Here is a 22,315-nt window from a genome sequence, read left to right on the forward strand (position 1 = left end):
CAGACTAAAACCTAAAAACTCCTAAAAATAGAGGAGAGAGCAGCGGAGGAAGGCCATTCGTCACTACTAACTGGAGCTGGAGCTGTATGATCAACTATTGCCAACCAAAGTGTATACGTCACACAAGACCAAAACAACTCAGGGAGATGTAAGTTGTAGGCTGTGCGGTAGAGAAGCAGAGACCCTTCCACATGTTCTGTCAGGATGTTCTACACTGGCTCAATCAAAGTACTTGGACCGACACAATGCTGCTCTGAAGATATTATTCTTCGAGAAGTGCAAAGATCTTAAATTAGTGGAAAGTACTCACCCCTTGGTACTCACCTGTGACTCCAAAACCTATCTATGAGTCGGATGATGCTAAAGCTTTCTGAGATGTACCGGTGTATGCTATAGGGTGGATGTACGATTCGTGGACCATAAGGCAAAGCAAGTCTGGGCAGTAGAAATGAGCTGTCCCTGGATTAAGAATCGTGAAAAGAAAGTTGAGGAGAAGGCAATCAAGTACGGTGCACTACTACAACAGCACCCTGGTTACAATGTACAGCAATGCAATATCATAATTGATGCATTGGGAGGATGGTCAAAGAACCTTGAGCAAACTATGAAGAAGCTTGTTGGTGCCCGATCAAAGCGTGTTTTGGAGAAGATGCAGAAAGCCATAATCTCTTACTCGCTCCATATAGCACGAACATTCAAAGCAACTGTTATGTAAGCTTGAACCAAGGGCACTAGGACACCGAATGTGGTTGGATTTCTATAGGTTTTTTTCCTTTCGATTATTTGAATTAAATCAACGTTATACTTGTTTACTTATCTTGTGTCTGTGTTCCTTCGTTCGCTGTCATAATGCAAACGTTTTCTTCCAAAGGTCAAACGGTTTGAATAGCCTATGAGCGTTACTTCTTTAACGGTCGTTCCGTACTTGACTCTGTTTGTACTATACCAACAACAACGCGACCGCGCGATGCTCCCTACGTCAGTAATATTCAACCGTCCAGAGTTGATATGGTTAATAAAATTCACCTTAAGTTCCACATAGAGCCCCGCTATATGGAACTTAAGGTGAATTTGATTAACCATATTAACTCTGGACGGTTGAATATTACTGACGTAGGGAGCATCGCGCGATCGCGTTGTTGTTGGTATAGTACAAACAGAGTCAAGTACGGAACGACCATAGGTTATTCAAACCGTTTGACCTTTGGAAGAAAACGTCTGCATTCTGACAGCGAACGAAGGAACACGGACACAAGATAAGTAAACAAGTATAACGTTGATTTAATTCAAATAATCGAAAGGAAAAAAAACCCTATAAAAATCCAACCACATTCGGTGTCCTAGTGCCCTTGCTTGAACTTTTTCTTATAATCTTAGGATACTGTTACAGAATTATAAAATATAGAGGCTTTTTTGTTGCTAGAAATTTATTGTAACTGATTGTATATATGTTTTAGTACTGCAGACAATGATAATAATAATTATGATGATAATAATAATAATAATAATAATAATAATTTTTTTTTTTGATATCGAGATACGTCCGCTAATAAAATTTATAATAACGTTAATAAAGAGATTATGAATATAAAATAACAAATATATGTACAAATTACTTATTTATCGATAAAAACATATTTGTAAAATATGAAAAACAATTAAAGTTTTAAAAAAAAATTAATATATTTAAAAGTTAATCTAAGTAGAAGACTTAATGGCTCCTTGGACAGTGTCAATATCACAGTTATGTACATCATAAGGTGTTCGCCTTTTTGATCTTGAACCTCTCAAACATACCAAGGGCGCCAGGACAGACGGATTGGGTTTTAAATATGTGTGATTGTTTCAGTTATTCTTAGATTTCTAATTGAATTGATATATGTTTGTTTCTAAATGGATACTAAATAGTGTTCACTTATCTTTCCATCCAACGGTCTTTCTGATTCGAATCAGCCGTACGATATGAATATATTTACCACGTCCACCAACGGTCTTTCTGGTTTGAATCAGCTGTACGTACGCTCTGAGTATTTACCGCTGCACTATCCGTGCCAAGCAGCGCCGGCGTCGCTTCGTTAGCGATTACTCTCCTTTAAACCTTTAATAAGTTAATCAAATTTACCTTCAGTACACTAAAATAGACCGCCCCACACGGCTTCTGGCACCCAGGGTACTTGAGTATTGGCGCTTTATCTCGTTTTCATGTATTCGATATATCTGTTGTGGTTCTAGTTCACGGTACGATTCAGCATTGGGGTGACATACCCTCACGTCAAAGAAGGCCGAACGTTGGTGTTCCCAAAATCCACGCGCATGTATATCGAGTCTTGCGTCTTGTGCTTTATTTGATCCTCTGCTAAGTTCTTCTCCTGAGATGTCTTGGAGGACCGGTTCAACTTGAACATCACTACACCATAATTAGCAGCTCAGCTTCAAGATCACGTAACTCGTTATGGCGCTGAATGATAAAGCCACCTATTTTACAGTTCATAGCATGGTCAATTGTAAAAGATTCTCCGCATACACAAGTTGAAGGAATATCATCCAGCGGCCAGTCGTAGCGCAGTCTAATAGCATCACGGAACTCCCTTTTATTCAGTTTGAAGCTAAGATCTTGAAGGGGAAGCACTGTCAGCCACACTGAAGATCCTTTTTCGGCAGCTAGTTCTATCGTACGTTGCCGTCTTCTGTGGTGCAGTATCCTTAATGTGTTGTGCTCGATCCTCGAGTTCTTTTGTTCGCTCGCCGAGTCTTCACTGCCTACTGTTGTAAAGATTTTGGTAGGTGAATCATCTGGTAGCTGGTGTACTTGCTTCACAACAACAACAATAATGATAATAATAATAATAATAATAGTGATAATAATAATAATAATAAATTTCTTTATTAGAAATTACTGCAAAACAAACGTTTGAGTTTGCATTGAAATTTAAATAAAATCGTACGAGCATCTATTTATAAAACAGCGTTTAAAACGCTCAGTCCTATTTCTTGGGAGAATAAAATGTGTTCAATATCACAGTAATATTATTGGCGGTCAAGAGAATTATTGATGTAACGAGCATCGCGCGTTCTCGTTGTGGTTGAAACAATATTACACCTTTTGCTGTTCATTAAGAGAAAATGTACATTCATTTGTGCCAATAGTTGTATCAATAACGTGTAATGTACTTTCATCAACACCACAAGTAACATCATTAGCGCGGATCAACTTTCAATAACGATATTTGAATATGCGTGTACATTCATAGGCATCAATGGACAATCAATAGCGCGTTTGTACATTCATATGCGCGGATTGTATTTTCTTGTGCGCGAAATTCAACTTCAATAACACCAAATGACAAACAATTGCATTTATGGACAATCATTTACCCAAAAGTGAAAATTCATTAGTGCTATTAGCATAATCATTGGCAATCTATAATGCGTTTGGACAATCATGAGGGTCAATGTTATATTCTATAGCGTGGTTCGACAAACATTTGCATGATTCGAATGAACAATAAGAGAAATAAAACAATCATTAGCGATTTTTGTTTATCACTTTAAAACGTATAAAAAAACTCAGGTAACTGCCTCCATAATAGCGGCTGCGTAGGAGAATAGCAGTTAGCTCACTTAAAGCAGCAATCAAAGCCGACCTCAGCCGTCCAGAGATCCAACAACATACGAACGATCGGGCTGAGGCAAGACGACAAGGGATTGCTCTAGGTCACTATAGAACGCAGTTGCTAATGGAAGGGCTCCAGAGAAATGTGGCAACTATCACTATCGCTAAATGTGGTCAGTGATTCAGTTATATGCAAACGTATTTGCCACGATGTATAAATGGCGAAGAAATTAAAGGCTAAAATAGATAAAAAATCGCTAATGATTGTTTTATTTCTCTTATTGTTCATTCGAATCATGCAAATGTTTGTCGAACCACGCTATAGAATATAACATTGACCCTCATGATTGTCCAAACGCATTATAGATTGTCAATGATTATGCTAATAGCACTAATGAATTTTCACTTTTGGGTAAATGATTGTCCATAAATGCAATTGTTTGTCATTTGGTGTTATTGAAGTTGAATTTCGCGCACAAGAAAATACAATCCGCGCATATGAATGTACAAACGCGCTATTGATTGTCCATTGATGCCTATGAATGTACACGCATATTCAAATATCGTTATTGAAAGTTGATCCGCGCTAATGATGTTACTTGTGGTGTTGATGAAAGTACATTACACGTTATTGATACAACTATTGGCACAAATGAATGTACATTTTCTCTTAATGAACAGCAAAAGGTGTAATAGAACCGAAACAATACGTAAGATTAAAATGAAAGAATTATTTGATTTTACTTGCAGCACTAGGCTTACACGTGAAAAACAAAGCTCATAAAAGTTTGCCTACTGCAGTATCGTAACAGGAACTATTCGTTTCTTGGAGGATTATCAGGAGCCTATTTTAGACTCCAGGCACGGAATTCAAGAATATGCGAGTTGAAACGAAGCAGACACGGAAGATGTTGTGTCCGTGTTCCTTCGTTCGCTGTCAGAATGCAGACGTTTTCTTCCAAAGGTCAAACGGTTTGAATAGCCTATGAGCGTTACTTCTTTAACGGTCGTTCCGTACTTGACTCTGTTTGTACTATACCAACAACAACGCGACCGCGCGATGCTCCCTACGTCAGTAATATTCAACCGTCCTAGAGTTAATATGGTTAATCAAATTCACCTTAAGTTCCATATAGAGCCCCGGGGTAGGCTACTAGCCTGCTTGCCATTGTTCTCTCGTCTGCTCGCTTAATCCAATTATTTTGGAAGGTGGGGTGGCAGTGTGTTTACAAAGCGATGACAAGATGCAGCACCAACGCTAGTGTACGAACCACTGTCGAGCCTAGACATTGGGTAACATCAAGGGCGCTAGGGCAAAAATTGGTGGTTTTTTAGCCGTTAGACTCCGTTATATTAGTGTTTTTTTTAGCCGTTAGAAACTGTTTAAACTGTTACTCATCTGTTCTGTTATGTGCTGGCTTGATTTTTTCAGTTTTCCCGTCTATATACGCCAAAATACTGCTGTGACCAACGGTCCAATCGTATGTAACGAACTACTGTATCCTATACCTGTCTCGTGACCGCTTACGTAAGCGTACGCGTCGGTTAATAAGTTAATAAGTTAATCCAAATCCCCTAGAATAACCAAGAATTCATTCTTGATTATTTAGGGGATTTGGATTAACTTATTAATTTATTAACCGACGCGTACGCTTACGTAAGCGGTCACGAATTCATTCTTGGTTATTCACAGGCAGCCCAAACAAGGTTCCTGTGTATGGTTTATAAGGGAATGTATGGGAGTTATGATAAATCCAGAAGACTGAACAAAGTAAAAGCAACGACTGCAACAAGTTTTGAAGCAAATCGTTGAGTGAAACATTTTATTTTCGTAACTTTATCATAACTCCCATACATTCCCTTATAAAACCATACACAGGAACCTTGTTTGGGCTGCCTGTGGGTTATTTAGGGAATTTGGATTAACCTTTTAACTTATTAACCGACGCGTACGCTTACGTAAGCGGTCACGAGACAGGTATAGGATACAGTAGTTCGTTAAACGTACGATTGGACCGTTGGTCACAGTAGTATTTTTGGCGTACATAGACGGGAAAACTGAAAAAATCAAGCCAGCACATAACAGAACAGATGAGTAACAGTTTAAACAGTTTCTAACGGCTAAAAAAAACACCAATTTATCGGAGTCTAACGGCTAAAAAACCACCAATTTTTGCCCTAGCGCCCTTGAGCGAACGAAGGAACACGGACACAAGATAAGTAAACAAGTATAACGTTAATTTAATTCAAATAATCGAAAGGAAAAAAAAAAAAACTATAGAAATCCAACCACATTCGGTGTCCTAGTACCCTTGATAGAACCGAAACAATACGTAAGACTTAAAATGAAAGAATTATTTGATTTTACTTGCAGCACTTGGCTCACACGTGAAAAACAAAGCTCATAAAAGTTTGCCTACTGCAGTATCGTAACAGGAACTATTCGTTTCTTGGAGGATTATCAGGAGCCTATTTTAAACTCCAGACACGAAAGTCAAGAACATGCGAGTTGAAACGAAGCAGACACGGAAGACGAAGGGCGTCGCCGCATAGACTGAAACGCTCAGTCGATAAAGGTAACATAATAATATAGTAATTGCTGCATGCAAGATTGTTTTACAGTCGGTGACAGTTAGATCTCAGTAGATTTGACTTTAGATGATACTTATGTTGCTCTACATAATCACATTCCGGATTATTTAATTGTCAAACTCCTTACTTCTTACAAACATTTCCGCTCTCTGAATTTCAGCAGACAAAAATCTAGTAGTTCTTCCTAAGTCGTTTTCAGTAAACACTGCAAAGCTATGAAACTCGCTACCGCTTTCTTTAAAAATTTCAGACCAATATGTCTACCTTCGATCAAATCGTCATTAATAACACATATATTTAGGAAATCATCTAATCAATTTGTAGTGTAAGATTTAAGGTACCGGGACATTGATCGTATTTCGATATGCTTAGAAATTTAGTAGAATTGTAAATTGTTCTATATTTTGGGGGTTTTCATTTCCAATAGGCTCATTTAAGGCTTTGTAAAGCAAGGAGACAGTTTTTGTTATGCTAAGAGCACATGCGGTAAAACCATGAAATAGGGTTTTCCGATTCAGCGGAATTCCGGCCGAATTGGAATTCATTGTTCATCGGTCTGTAACTTCATTATATACTTTATATCTTTATCCTACAATTCTGTAAAAAATTTATACTTTTTGTTTATTTGTGTGTGAATAAATTTGAACTTCTAAAGGGCCCTAGGGATTGTAGTCTCCCCCACACCCGCTTTCAGTGTCGTCACGCAGCGCTTTCTCCTCTGAGTAAGGGGAGAAAGCGTTGCGTGACGACACTGAAAGCGGCTGTGGGGGAGACTATAGAGATTGGGGACGGGGGCTATTTATACAGAAGGATTAGCATATGAACTCCAAAAATAAGCATAGTAAAACTCAAAAAGTTCAGTTTTTAATTGTAATTCTGTGTACTTGTGTACTGGAGTTTTCTTTGTTACAACCATTGGCTGCGGACTAGAGTCTAACAAGGAACTTGAAGTTTGAGTTTGTGAAGACCAATTCGAAGAACGGTGTGGAGATGGTGCGAACTGTTGTATATTTTAAGGTTTCCAAGTCATCTGAATGACTCGCACACCTATGGGATGTTTCCACAGTTGGGCATAGGACAATTTGCATTGCAAATTGAGGAGCGAGGAGCGAGGTTTGCTGCTGATGGAGGATATCCCGCTACTGTACCCACAGGTAGCCCAAGCTTGGTTTCTGTGGTGTCCTGTTATAAGGAAATGTATGGGGAATCATCAAACATTTCAATAAAATCATCAAAACGTGAAATAAAGCCTCGAAATTTTACCCTATCATTGAGAAATAGCACTTCTTTCGCTCTGCGTGGTTATTTTTTTAATTTAGCCCGTTTTAAGGATTTTTTCCCCCACCAGTAAGAAATAAGAGAAGGTTGGAAACTCGGGATCCAAAAGCGAGCCATCACGAGTCTTTGAAACCTCGTACGTGTTCGAATTTTCTTTCCAGCGCCAAATTTTAGTCATGACCCTTCTCTCACATTGCTATAGAACCGAGAAAGTCGCATTAGAGATTAGTCTTCGCGTCTTTAAGCCATGAAATTTGCCTGTATTCACATACTACCTCGCTTGTTCTGACCCGTACTTGGAGCTCACTGTACACCAGTTCAACGGATTTCTTTCGGCAACCGACCCGAGGTCACGCCGGAAGTCTTCGTATCGTAAATGCGGATTCGATTTGGATATCGTCTTTCTTCGAAATTATGAGTTAAATACTTTTGTATCTTAGGCCGTTAAAAAATACACTCACCATAATTTCGAAGAAAGAAGTCTTTCGTATCGTAAATGCGGATTCGATTTGGATATCGTCTTTCTTTGAAATTATGGTGAGTGTATTTTTTAACGGCCTAAGATACAAAAGTATTTAACTTATGATTTCGAAAATTATGGTGAGTGTATTTTTTAACAACTTATAATTTCGAAGAAAGACGATATCCAAATCGAATCCGCATTTACGATACGAAGACTTCCGGCGTGACCTCGGGTCGGTTGCCGAAAGAAATCCGTTGAACTGGTGTACAGTGAGCTCCAAGTACGGGTCAGAACAAGCGAGGTAGTATGTGAATACAGGCAAATTTCATGGCTTAAAGACGCGAAGACTAATCTCTAATGCGACTTTCTCGGTCCTATAGCGATGTGAGAGAAGGGTCATGACTAAAATTTGGCGCTGGAAAGAAAATTCGAACACGTACGAGGTTTCAAAGACTCGTGATGGCTCGCTTTTGGATCCCGAGTTTCCAACCTTCTCTTATTTTTTACTGGTGGGGGAAAAAATCCTTAAGAGTGACTGTCTGTAACCATCGAGCAAAACGTGGCAAACTTCAACAAATCGATTTCGCTCATACTTTCAAGTTAGATAGGGTAATGTATCCTAAGAATCGCTGTATAGTTGGTTTGATCAAATAACGCTTTATTATGGAGAAAAATGGAATTTTTCAAACACTCCCGAAAACGCCGTTAGCGACAGTAAATTTTGACTCAACTTTCGCGGCTGCTGGACAAAAAATAAGCAACACTGGGAATTAAAACAACCCATATTCTTGAAGAACAATCTATTGAGTACGATATGCGTGACTTTGGGATCAATTGTACAATTTTAAGATAACAAAATAATTTTATTCGCTAGACGTGTGTTTAGAGTATCAAAAAGTAGGTCTTACAAAAATATTCATTCTGAATGTGCTTAACCTCTTAGTCGCGTGAAACTTCGCTGGTTGATTAGTCAGATGTTGGTCTTTCTAGTGATGTAAAGAAATCTTTGGGCAAATGATTGTGTGTCACGCAGCATGTCTTCAAACTTTGGTCAAATTACTCATTTCTGACCTTTGGCCGCTTTCTATAACAGACAAGATACCAGTGTTTATAAGTAAAATGTAAACTCTAAAACAAGCCTAAAACATTTTTATAGCCTTAAATAATGTAGCTGTTTAAGAATTCTTACCTAGCAAACTCTGAAACCTGGATTTTTATGAATGTTTTTAGACACAACATCGATCTGGTTTCTTTCACTACCGACTCGAACTTGTCAACGGCCGAGTGCCACAGGGAGCCCAACCTTTCTGGTTGTGGTGCAAAACACAGGAAACCCAGATTGATTAAAAAATCGTTTTAATTTGTTTTAATGATGATGTAGTGGTGCGTGGGAGACTAATGATGATGCAAACACACACAATAAAAGATGTCACAACTATTCCAGTAAAACTTACTGAATTACATGATAATCTATAATATGAATGACTAATAAAGAGGGGAAAAACTGCAGTAGAACCTTACTAATGGTAACAGTTCTAAATTGATTTTAAAGAAGTTGAACCGTATACACTACATGCAATTTTTCTGCTCGGTAAGTCATCATAAATGATCACCGGCCTCTAGGGTTCATAATTAGTACCGAACAAATGTATGTGACAGAGGGACCCACGATTTTATTGGAGTAGATGCAGAACATGAAAATCTTTGGAAAGTTTTTACGCATCCTTCTTCGGAACAGGTGAACAGCGTGTCATCATCGGTATCGCTGTTATCCTTGCGGGAATCTGTAGTGGTCTTTGGTTTATATTTCCTACTTTGTCTAGGTATGACATCGCAGGAATCTGGAACCTGGTCATCGGAATACTCCATCTTCCTAAGGGTGGAAGAGGCTAGAACTGACGATGTCTTCGTTGTTTCAAATTTCGTGTTGGGTATCTATTTTCCTTTTCCAACGTTGTATGCTCTCCAAACCACAATGTTACGCTTTTTGAAGATAACATCATTGTCAAGGCTTACGCCTTCCCATTTCTCTGTGAGATATGTCTCGGGAATCTGTAAACCACACAGTGCTACACTTAGACCACGTACGCCACCATGTGATTCCATAGCGGTTTTCATCTGTACTGCGCTCGTGATGTCATTTCCAGAGTTTAGATAAGTGTGCATGTGATTTTTCAGTACAGCAGCTTTGCGATCGCAAGGACCTTTACCTCCTTGAGGATCTGAAAAATCCATGCGCACGTTCACTTTGTGCTTCCTGGCGAGGTTTTGAACTCCAAGTATGGTTGCGGAGCTGTGATAACAGTCAGCGTTATCTTGTCTAAAGCTGACGGATTTCAGGTCTGGCATTGAACGTCTCAACTGGAGAATGACGTCAACTATAACTGCTATCACAAACAAGCTATACAGTTTTTTTTATTCAAACGTGGGGCGTTTGTCACAACTCTGTATTACCATGCTTCGGGAGTAAATCGGAAAGCGGCCAAGCGAGATCAGACCGTGCATGATGCGAAAGAATTTGGTGTTATGGTCATTAGCAAACAATAGAATTCCCAGAGCATCAAATCGTTGGGAAACGATCAATGTTTTCTGTATTTCTCGTTCGCTTTAGACCGCTTTAAATGAGTTCAATAGTCTTGCAATTTTGTGTAATATTAGTTTAAGTTCTAATTTGTATCCTGACGTAGTTTTGAGAGAAATGATCAGCGAATTTTAGAATAATGGAAGATCTAGTAAGATTGACTAGAACACTGCGATGAAAAGTGCGCATCAAATGTTTACCCCGTCTTCTGTACTATACGTTTTCACAAAATCGCATAAGTCGATTACCTTCAAAATGTTCCTTTTAAAACTAGATACAGAGTAAAACTAAATGAGCAATGACTTTTGTGAATATATAGCTCTGAAATATTAATTTCGGCCGTATGAAATCCATTGTTTAGTTTTGAAGTAGATTATGCACTATATTTAAAGAATCTCAAATATCTCATAATTAGCTTGATAGATTTTTTCAAAAATCCCTACAGATTGAGGCATCTAGTATATAACTATGTGGTACGAAGCATTTTAGTGTTGAACGCTCTGAAAGGCTAAAATTATTTTCGAAACGAAAACAAATATTTCATCATAATTACGTGTTATGACGTCCGATCTCATTAAAAACTGCATCAAACACTAATTCAATCTTTATGTGACTTATGTGCAAAAAAGATTTGCAATCGGATAAAACACGTTTATGCACCAGCGTTCCAAACGTGTAGGGTAGCGGTCAAGCGTGAGGGGGTCGAGCCACCTTAATCAATCTGGGTTTCCTGTGTTTTGCACCACAACCAGAAAGGTTGGGCTCCCTGTGGCACTCGGCCGTTGACAAGTTCGAGTCGGTAGTGAAAGAAACCAGATCGATGTTGTGTCTAAAAACATTCATAAAAATCCAGGTTTCAGAGTTTGCTAGGTAAGAATTCTTAAACAGCTACATTATTTAAGGCTATAAAAATGTTTTAGGCTTGTTTTAGAGTTTACATTTTACTTATAAACACTGGTATCTTGTCTGTTATAGAAAGCGGCCAAAGGTCAGAAATGGGTAATTTGACCAAAGTTTGAAGACATGCTGCGTGACACACAATCATTTGCCCAAAGATTTCTTTACATCACTAGAAAGACCAACATCTGACTAATCAACCAGCGAAGTTTCACGCGACTAAGAGGTTAAGCACATTCAGAATGAATATTTTTGTAAGACCTACTTTTTGATACTCTAAACACACGTCTAGCGAATAAAATTATTTTGTTATCTTAAAATTGTACAATTGATCCCAAAGTCACGCATATCGTACTCAATAGATTGTTCTTCAAGAATATGGGTTGTTTTAATTCCCAGTGTTGCTTATTTTTTGTCCAGCAGCCGCGAAAGTTGAGTCAAAATTTACTGTCGCTAACGGCGTTTTCGGGAGTGTTTGAAAAATTCCATTTTTCTCCATAATAAAGCGTTATTTGATCAAACCAACTATACAGCGATTCTTAGGATACATTACCCTATCTAACTTGAAAGTATGAGCGAAATCGATTTGTTGAAGTTTGCCACGGATTTTGAATTTTGCTTGATCGTTACATACAGTCACTCTTAAAACGGGCTAAATTCAAAAAATAACCACGCAGAGCGAAAGAAGTGCTATTTCTCAATGATAGGGTAAAATTTCGAGGCTTTATTTCACGTTTTGATGATTTTATTGAAATGTTTGATGATTCCCCATACATTTCCTTATAACAGGACACCACAGAAACCAAGCTTGGGCTACCTGTGCTGTACCGTTGATAAAGTCCCTGTGCAGGACGGTTGTGCGAAACCAACGGCAACGAAACGCTTATAGGATTTTACGGTCTATTAGGGTAAAGATCGAACATGCAATTGGGTTTTTAAAAATCTATCGAAGCACATCTACAACATTTCGACACAAAAGGCCACTTCTTCCGTTTGTCGTGGCTACATGTGGATTTCTATCTAACCGTATAAAGCTGATTATCCGAAACATTGTGCCACAAGTTAGAAAACAATAAATAAATAAATGCAATTAAGGAATGTTGTATATCTTTATGATTGTCAGTCAGAAATAATGTTGTTCGAATTCCACCTTGTTAATGAGTTTCTTGAGACGAGAACTGTTCCTTTTTTCCGTCCACTAGAAATTGAAATTCCTTCAGCAATCATAATATATATTGAACGATGGATTTTGAAACTTTTCAGAAAAATCGATCGAATAAAGATCAAGCTATTTTGAATGAACGTACGAGAAATAGGTATATTTGAAAATTGTGATATAGCTGGCCAAACAAGCCAATAAAATCCGAATTTAGTGGCCCCATCTTTGAGTAAAAAGCAGAATATTCGATATGTATGAAAGAATCAAAATGAACTGTCAGTATATTAGCCAAACCTACCTTTATTTTTTTTCAAAAGCAAACAGTGCTAACACATCTGTCGACAAAAAAAAAAAAAAAAAAAAAAAAAAAAAAAAAAAAAAAAAGGACTTCGCGTTGCGCAAAAAGAGTATATAAACTTCAAATAACGAATGCTTTCGTTGTATCGCTTCACCTTAGTTTAGTTGTTCAACTTCCGCGGACTTGATACCATAGGTGCGTGGTTCAAATCCTGGACAAGTCATGTCATGTATTATTGTGTCCTTTTTTATTCAAATACTACTTTAATTGATTTTATATCATATCGAACTTACATAAAATGATAATCAATTCTTATCTATCAGAATTCGGAATTTTAGGTGAAAATTCCGCTAAATCGGAAAACCCTAATAAGAACTAACTAGTTGATACTGAAAAATAGTAGTTATTTAGTGACTAATAGTACTCTAATAGAGTGCCAACAATAGATTGAAGTCATTTAACCCGTGAAATAGATATTAGACTAACACAATTTTAGTACACCCTAATTCCATCATCTTCTTTCGTGTGTATTTGACTATTATACGTTGACTAGTATTTTTTATTATGTAATTACCAATGAAATATCTATTTTTCTCTATTTCGAAAAATTGATATCTTCACACGTGAAAATAACACCATTGCGATGACTATTCGGCAAAAATACACGGAAAGAATTGCCTGAAAAAGCCAAAAAATACTTCATTGATAATCATATAATAAACATAATATTACATGGCCGCTTGGAGATACGAATTTTATCTTCTCGTGTTGAAAATCTTTCACTCGTTCGCCACGCTCACTCGTGAGAGATTTTTTCAACACTCGAAGATAAATTTCGTACCTCCGCACGCCCATGTAATATCCTCTATTTATTTCACGGGTTAATTGCCTTCACTTTAGTAATACTAAATAGCACAATTTCATACAAATTCCATTGTTTTCTATTGTTTGATTAGCACTATTTTGTACTATTTAGTAATTAGTGTTTCACGGATTAATCCATATATGGAACTTACGGTGGATTTGATTAACCATATTAACTCTGGACGGTTGAATATTACTGACGTAAGGAGCATCGCGCGGTCGAGTTGTTGTTGGTACAAACAGAGTCAAGTACGGAACGGCCATAGGCTATTCAAACCGTTTGACCTTTGGAATGAAAACGTCTGCATTACAACAGCGAACGAAGGAACACAGACACAAGATAAGTAAACAAGCCAAGTATAACGTTAATTTAATTCAAATAATCGAAAGGAAAAAAAAAACCTATAGAAATCCAACCACATTCGGTGTCCTAGTGCCCTTGGTCAGATCATTCAAAGCCATGCCATGTTTACAATTTGCTTAATACAACATTCTTGTTAGTTAACTTGCACTTTCTTTATTGCTTCGTCAGTGTTCTTAACGTTTAAAATTCTTCTTGAATACATGTGAATAAGTTGTCTTTTGGATTTTTTCTGTTCTTTGAGGGAATTCTTTTTAGAAATAACATTGTTATCTCAGTAGTCAGTTGTTTGTCCGTCGTAAAGCTTGCACATGAAAATCTCAGTGAAATCTGACTTCCGCTTTTTTTCGTGTTAAAATTGCCATAATTCTTCACTTTTTACTTATCTGTAGCGTTCGAAACCTCAATTCCTTTCCTTGATACAGTCTTGTCTTTTCTATAATCGATTTTTAAAGACTTTTTAGAGAACCTGCAAGCAGAGATTTCGACGAAACTTGACCATGCACTTTATTTTTCGCTACTCGCTATCTATTACAATGATAGATAGTGAGTACGTTAGCCAATCAAATTGCAGGATTCGTGATAGTATGCTAGTAGGTTTATGCTAAAAAGAAATAGTAAAGGGGTCGAAAATTGAGTTTAAACTCAAACAACCTATTTTTTTTCTTTTAGTTCCCTACTAAACGTCGTGGCTACTACGTCCATGGTTCTTTTGGATAGACAAGAAATGAGGAAGACAGATTAGGGAAGGCCTTGGTTCTCGCACAAACACAAACTGACTTTGAATACCTTCGTACGCTACGGTACGGCGCAGACGAAATATGGCGTCTTCAATCCGACAGCTGATAGCTTTGACTTTTAGGCAGCTGAAGAAATTTGCATTACGGACAACAAGAAGAAAAGCGAGCAAATGGGTTTTCCTGTTCTCGTTTTCATCTCTTGTTTTCATTTTCATGTTTCTCATTGATGGAAAAGCTATGCTTAAAGTGACTGACAAAATTCAAAATTGGTGGAAATGTGGCTGCCCGAAAAATTTTCTTCCTCAAGAACAGACCTGGAAATATGGCAATTGTTTACCGCATCAAGCGAGCAACGAATCGTGTGAAAAGGCGAGGATATTGTACAAACTGGATCCAGCGTTAACCAAGTGCAAATCGTTGTCCAGCAAGAAGGTGTGTGAGTTGAAAAGTCTACTAGTGGGTCCAAAAGATCACGTCAACTTTAGTGTCAGTTGTGATAATTCAATTTGCATGGAACAAAACGAAAAGGAAAGTATCCAAGTGTTGAACATGAATCCCAGTAACGGTCAGATAGCAGAAGCTGGAAGATATCTAAACATTACTGAATTGGAAGCAGCACTAATGGTTATCATCAGAGAAAATATCAAGCAGAAATTTCACTTCGTTATCCTTCGATGTACTTCAAAAGATACCAAAACAGGAATATCCCAGATCATTCAAATAGACCCACAATTAACCATGAGGAAAAATGCCTCCAAGACTCGAGATCAAAATCTCTTGAATGTCAATATTGTTCTAATTGACTCGGTATCGAGGTCTCACTTCTATCGATCGCTACCCAAGACTATCGAGCTGTTCAAGCGATGGCGAAATGAACCCCATTCAGCTCCTGCCATGATATTTGACTTTGAACTATTTCAAGCTGTTGAAGGTCATACTACAGAGAATACTCATGCGTTATTCAATGGTAGACTACTTGATCTAAACAGGTCTGCTTCTAGCCAATCAGTCAACCCGGGTTTCATGTTTGGAGCATTTCACAGAGCGGGTTACCAGACTATGTGGCAAGAAGACTTATGTTGGAAAGGAGTCTGGGGTCTGATGTTGGATTTACTAGCTAACTTACTTTTTATTGATCACTCAGGTGAGCATTTTGAAAAACTCAGTTTTGAGTGTCTTGTTTTGTACTAGAATTAGAATCCAACAGAGCAAAACAAAAGTCTGCGTTTTTACAGTCAAACTACCTCAAGCGTGAACACGTGGAGGTCATTAATGACTTTATTTTTGGATTCTTGATTTCATTATTCGATTCGAAGATTCATTAATGAAAACGAATCTTCAAAGCCTGGCATATACAAAAGCCAAGCATATATGCAACTGAAATGCAAAAACAACTTTTTGTGCTAGGAATATGTAATATTAATGACTTACCTTCTGTTTGCGCTACAAACAAGAGCCAACAAGCCAAGTTAATCGAATTTTCAAATTATTATTATTTTTTGAATATTGAATATTCGGGAAACAATTGTTTTAGGATAATTTTAGAGTCTAAAGTCGAAACGTTTTAGTATTACTCCCACTTTGGCAAACTTTGGAAAACCTCATAATCACGCTCGAGCAGCGAATATCGTCTCAGAATCAATGGTCGCTCGACCAATTAGAGCACGAGAAACTCTATGTTCAAATCTAAAATTACACTAATGATTAATATTAACTACTTGTATGGCAATAACCACCGCCAACATCACCACATACCACCACCACCACCATACCACACACCACCACCACCATACCACACACCACCACCAACATACCATACACCACCACCACCATACCACATACCGTCACCATATCACACACCACCACCACCACCACCATACCACAAACCACCACCACCATACCACACACCCGCACCAACATCAGCACACACCGTCACCATACCACACACCACCACCATACCACACACCACCACCACCACCACCATACCACAAACCACCACCACCATACCACACACCGCCACCAACATCAGCACACACCGTCACCATACCACACACCGTCACCATACCACACACTACCACCACCATGAAAGGATGCTCTCTCACTGTTCTACTTCAGTCTTATGATCAAGTTGATTGACTGACTAAAATCTGCGCTCTCACTGATCCACTCAGTAAAATTGTTCTCTTTCATTTGCAGGACTGACTCATGCGGGATGTGAAATTCTTGAATATGTGTATGGAATCAATACACCATTTATGGGACCTACAGGGGATCAGATTTGCTACGATGGTCGTTTTCACCATTCCTATTTACTGCAGTACACATCGGACACCATAAGAGCCATCACATTAACGCCTACTGCATTACCTTTACTGTCTTACATGGGTCTAAATGTCGGACATGACCACATTGGACGTAGAATCCAGTCACTAGACCCTGCTCTTGTTCAATTTGTCACTCAACTGTCTATGAGTGAAGACACGTTGACAGTAATCTTATCAGATCACGGCAACACTTACACTAGCTATACTTCAACTTTAGAGGGGCGATTTGAAATGTTTCATCCTCATCTTTTTCTCATCGTCCCAAATAAAGTAGCTCAACGTTTGGGTGACGCGGCTCTGGATGCTCTTCGAATCAACCAGCATCGATTGGTCAACATCATAGACTTACATCATTCAATAATGGCTTTGACTAAACCTCTTCACGGACCTGTTACCCCGACTGGTCTGTTTACACCCATATCAGCACATCGCACTTGCCAGGACTTTGAACTTCGCTTGCCTAACCTGTGTGTGTGTAAAGGATGGGATAATCCTACCTCCAACGACGATATGAAGATGATATTAGTTGAGTTCGCGTTAGGATACTTAAATAACCAAATAGAGGCACAGCTTATTAAGCAGACTAAAGAGAACTCGACCTTGCAACTTTATTGGACTCGGTCGTGTAATCGACTTAGAGCAACTCTCTTCGAGGAAGTGCGTGAGAGACGTGTCGCGTCTCGTGGGATATTAATCACATCCATGTTGATCTACGTGCCTGCTGGTCGTGGTAGTGGTGAAGATGTATTCAATGTGATGGTTGAGTCACGTGACGTTACAGCGCAACGCTCATTGGACCTGAAATTTCTTCAATACGACCGTATGTCGATGTATGGCCAGTACAAAGCTTGTGCAGATCGAAACATCTTGAAACTTTGTATGTGTTCAATACAATCCCAACACAACCAGCAATCTTTAAATATTACGAGATTACTTGCTCCTCCTCATCCAAAGTACTTTGGACAAGAAAGTGTATCGAAAATTAATCAATCAGAGTGTATTTTTGTAATTACTAGAACGCATAAATCTGATATAAGCTTTGCTTATGAAATGGCAAATGTTTGCAAATACGGAAGCTTTTTTGTATCAGTGGACGTACAATCTACAGGCATGAGACTCACCCGTGCTTGTCCGTTTAATGTGACTCTACTCCCTGACAATATCAAGTTTGTTTTAGCTGCAAGAAAAGAAAAACTGCACCAAAAAAGCTCTATAAGATTTAGAGCTCAAATAATCAAAAAATTGAAATGACTTGGAAAATGGTTTTCGTTACATAGTGACATTTTAAAACTTTTGTTTCGGTTCTAAATCTGCCAAGACAGATTGTAGTACAAATATTGCACAATTTTATTAAGTCTCTGACGGAAAATAATTCTGTTTAATTACCTTCCCTCGCCTTGTTTTCAATCTCAAAAGATTCGAGGACTACAGAGTAAGTTGCCCCATGTAAGGGAATCCGGACTTATGGTGGATTCCGGATTCCGAGCGCTGGATTCCGTATCCCGAGACTCTGGATTACAAATTCGAAGGGTCTGGATTCCGGATTCCAAAACTTTTGTATTGCGGATTCCGGATTCCATATCGTTAATTTTCAGATACTTTCTTTGAAAATTATATTTGATATACTTTCCAGTATAACTAGGGAGGTGTCCCTGGTTCAGTCTAGGTCGAGGCGATAGCACTTGAGTGTAGACTTTGGATTTCAAAGTAGCGGAATCCGGATTCCATTATAATTCTGGAAATCCACAAGGGTGGATTCCGGATTTCATTATAAATTGGATTCTGGGTTCCAAGGCCTGGATTCCGGATTCCGGATTCCAAAGCGTAAAATTTCGTGAATTCCGGATTCCGGATTCCGGATTCCCTTACATGGGGCGAAGTAAGGAACCACGAAAATTCGCAAAAAGATTCTTACTCCATCTGACTGCTACGGTATGTAGTCGAAGTGTCTTGCGTATTGTTGACAACGAATGTCTTTTTGGCTACTTTTGTAAGACCTATATAAGTAACATGTAGTCTATATTGGGTATATGTTAGTAGCCTGTGTGTCAGTCTTGCTCAAGTGCTCAGTCACTAAAGTTTGTCCAATTACTGTAGATCCCACACTATATTTATTTAAGAGGAATTGTCACTGCACGATCCAGGTGATGATTTCTCTTGTAGTCAAACAGCTGATTAAAGATCTTATATTGGGTAATGCAAATGAAGTTGACTTAGAACAGCTATATAAAGGAACACCCTTCAACAACTCAAAAGATACACCCTAGCAAAGGTAGAAAGATCAAAGTGTGTGGGACTCGATGCTTTTTAAACCCAATGGACCAAAACACCATTGTTGAGGTGAAAGACTACGAAAGAAATGTAGACGTATATTTTAAAGTTCTTTTTTCGATCGACTGCGCTTTAATCGTCTTTGGAATTCTGGCCAATTGTGTTGTTTTGCTTGTGCTCTTCACTTCTAACAAGCAACACAAAAGTTTATCAACGTTCCTGATTATGTATTTGTCTGCGAGTGATCTTGTGCTGAGAGTGGTTGGACTTTACACAGTAGTCATAAGAGCAAGAAAATGGACGCCTCTCTTTCACTGCAAATGTTTGACCTTTATTCAATATACCTGTTGTGCATGTGTTTTTACTCTCTTGTCTGGAATAGCAGTGGATCGTTATGTTCACATCATTCATCCTCTAAAAAGTCTATATTTTAAACCCAGAAAAGCGGTTGTAATCGGAAGTATTTTGGTATATTCTGCAGCAGTTTCCGTCTCGTTCCTCGTCAGCGCAGAAACCAGGGATGTACGCCGCAGGTTTTGGTTTCAACCACACGGCCCTAACTCCACCAGACGAGCAGTCGAGAAATTCATCCCCTATCCTGGCGAAAGCTTCTCCAATTCATCCAACATTAGCATGACAACTTTCGACGTGAATCCTGAACGAAAGACATGCGTAGCGCTGGGTATAGGGACACTGGATGGCCAAGTCTCTATCACTACATACTTTACTCTTGTCTTCGTTGCACCTCTGTTTATAATGGGATATTCATATGCAAGGATTTTCTTTTTTCTTTCCAAGAAAGCAAGAAGGACGAAAATCTCATCGCACTTCGCTAGGTCCAGGATGAAGGCTGTAAAAATGTTAATAATAGTCGTACTTAGTTTTCTGTGTAGCTGGGGTCCTATATTAGTTTTTGATCTGCTTCATGCGTATAACCTAACAGAGGAAGATTTCATTCATTCTTTTCCAAGACGTCCTGTCTTGGAATCGTTGTGCTACACCAGTTCAATAATGAACCCTGTTATTTATGCTTTCAATGACTCAAGCTTTAGAAAATCAGTTAAGAATATTATTCAAAACTTTCATGTGAAATAACATCGTTGTGCTATATTCAAAAAGGTTTGTCATTTATTTATAAAACTTGATGTTTTCGTTCAAGCGTTTCTAACATTGTTTTGCAACTAATAAGCCTTTTCATAGTTTAAGAATCGATTCCACTGCGCATGCGATTTTATCCCGAATTTCTCATATTTTGTTTAATTAAGAACAAAAGAAGGTTTAGACAAAAGAAGGTGAGAAATTCGGGATAAAATCGCATGCGCAGTGGAATCGATTCTTAAACTATGAAAAGGCTTATTGGATAAAAAGTAAGCCATAAAGAAAATGTTTCATAACACCGACAGAGTAGTTTCACGACACAGCTAGTAAGGGAAACACATGCAGGCGGCATGACGTCACAGCGGTGACAGCGCTCTTCTCTCATCAGTAGGACATGGGTTCGATTCCCAGGCTCAGTGTCTTATAAGAGTAGAGTTGCTTGTTGGTTCTCTCGTGTAATTTGACGGTTTTTTACAGGTTTTCCGGTTTTCCTCCCTCTACAAAAAAAAAAAAAAAAAAAAAAACAAAACCAAAAATCAACCTAAATTCCAATTCGATCATAGAACGAGGCCAGGGCCACTGGCTATTGAGTGCTTCCCCCGTAAAACAAGGACGATTTCATGTTTGAGGATTTTCCTAAGGAACAAAATTCTCTTGTTTGCCCTTCAACATTGTATGTTTATCTAGGAACTCTTTTCCACTTGACAATACTCCATTTTACAGTTACCGACGCCATTTTGAATAATTATATTGCGCTACATCAGGTCGAGGCTGTAGTTGACCCGTGGTATGGTCCTTTTTCATAAAAATAACAGAATCGAGACGCTGGCCGACATCCAGAGCTTAAAAGTGAACGATCTGAAAGACATTTTAATGTGCTATTCTGAGTCAACAGGTGGATTGAAAGCTGACTTAGTCTTGAAGGTTTTCGCTATATTAATGCGCGAGGTAATTCCAGAATCAAGTACAAAACACCCTTGAAGATGGAATAAGGAATGCATCACAATATCAAAGCGAATTCAAATACGATTCCACTTTGAGACGAATATCAGCGCTTGGATAATCATCCGACCTCAGAAAGTTACCAGAGTTAAACTTCTTCCAGCTGTGTACACATACCTTGTTATACCTTGTTGTGTCCACACGAAGAAAATAAAATATAAAAAGCTAAAATCTTATCAGTTCTTTTTGAAGGAAATGTAAAAAGGGTGGAAAGTAAAAACGTTTGATAACAAAATAGTGTTCACTTAAGTATTAAAATGTAAAAACAAACCTCTTATACTTCACCTTTATATAGTTGGCAAACAGGTTTTCTTAAGAAAAAATTTCTAAAAAGGCTTCTTTGATTCATTATGTAAGGTTATTATACTGGAAACAAGATGAAAATACAGAGATAAAATCAAGCTTTTGACAAATCTAAATTGTTTATTTCGATGGCATGACATGTGAAATCTACAATTAAGCACGGTGAAAGCTTAAACATTTCACTAATTCCCAGCGTCCTGTTACAGTCTTTTGAATATCTTCTTTTCTGAAGTGCTCCGAGCAAACATAAGTAGAATTCGTAACCAGAAAATGATCTTTTCCATGCTTTAATACGTTTAATAAAATTAATACACCATCTTTCTCTTTGTTTAATTTGGGTTCTTTCTCGGAAGCAGAAGAAATGGTGGCCTGTTAGGTGGTCGTATGGGGTACAGGGTATGGTTTTCAGCGATTCTACTCTAGAACAGGGTATATAAAATCGCACTCGCTCTGGAACAGGGTATATGAAAT

The 22,315-nt window shown here is 38.2% G+C and overlaps 3 protein-coding genes across 5 annotated transcripts in view; 2 read left to right on the forward strand and 1 right to left on the reverse strand.

Moving 5' to 3' along the window:
• Positions 1 to 5,104, reverse strand: part of LOC116295434 (organic cation transporter protein) — a 19,098-nt gene extending 13,994 nt beyond the window's left edge. For 2 of the 3 annotated variants that reach the window (XM_031703233.2, XM_031703234.2), the window contains exons 1-3: positions 4,734 to 5,104; positions 2,123 to 2,812; positions 325 to 459 (exon numbers count right to left, since the gene is read on the reverse strand). The gene's annotated coding sequence lies outside the window, so the exon portion shown is untranslated. Of the gene's footprint in view, positions 1 to 324; positions 982 to 2,122; positions 2,813 to 4,733 lie in introns of those variants that run through there. The other variant, XM_031703237.2, reaches the window with a different exon arrangement.
• A 485-nt stretch (positions 5,105 to 5,589) lies between these two features.
• On the forward strand, positions 5,590 to 19,367 carry LOC116295431 (uncharacterized). The gene is made up of 3 exons (XM_031703227.2): positions 5,590 to 6,189; positions 14,779 to 15,990; positions 17,043 to 19,367. Exons 2-3 carry the CDS (start codon positions 14,928 to 14,930, stop codon positions 18,419 to 18,421), a joined length of 2,442 nt encoding a protein of 813 aa, XP_031559087.2. The 5' UTR covers positions 5,590 to 6,189; positions 14,779 to 14,927; the 3' UTR covers positions 18,422 to 19,367.
• Positions 19,368 to 19,481: 114 nt separating this feature from the next.
• LOC116295463 (QRFP-like peptide receptor) lies at positions 19,482 to 20,536 on the forward strand. Its single transcript, XM_031703275.2, has one exon. The coding sequence runs from the start codon at positions 19,487 to 19,489 to the stop codon at positions 20,534 to 20,536; it is 1,050 nt and encodes a 349-aa protein (XP_031559135.1). The 5' UTR covers positions 19,482 to 19,486.
• Positions 20,537 to 22,315: the final 1,779 nt, after the last annotated feature.

The sequence above is a fragment of the Actinia tenebrosa genome, unplaced genomic scaffold (genome assembly GCF_029948245.1).
Source record: "Actinia tenebrosa isolate PJP-AT-01 unplaced genomic scaffold, QUT_ActTen_1.0 PGA_scaffold11__36_contigs__length_13525064, whole genome shotgun sequence".
Classification (NCBI taxonomy): Eukaryota; Metazoa; Cnidaria; class Anthozoa; order Actiniaria; family Actiniidae; genus Actinia; species Actinia tenebrosa.

Excerpts from the sequence above, each read along its gene's own strand:
- LOC116295431 (XM_031703227.2), top strand. The coding sequence starts at position 14,928 with ATGGCGTCTTCAATCCGACAGCTGATAGCTTTGACTTTTAGGCAGCTG. Across the intron at positions 15,991-17,042 it reads ACTTTTTATTGATCACTCAG|GACTGACTCATGCGGGATGT; the intron begins GTGAGCATTTTG and ends TTTCATTTGCAG.
- LOC116295463 (XM_031703275.2), top strand. The coding sequence starts at position 19,487 with ATGGACCAAAACACCATTGTTGAGGTGAAAGACTACGAAAGAAATGTA.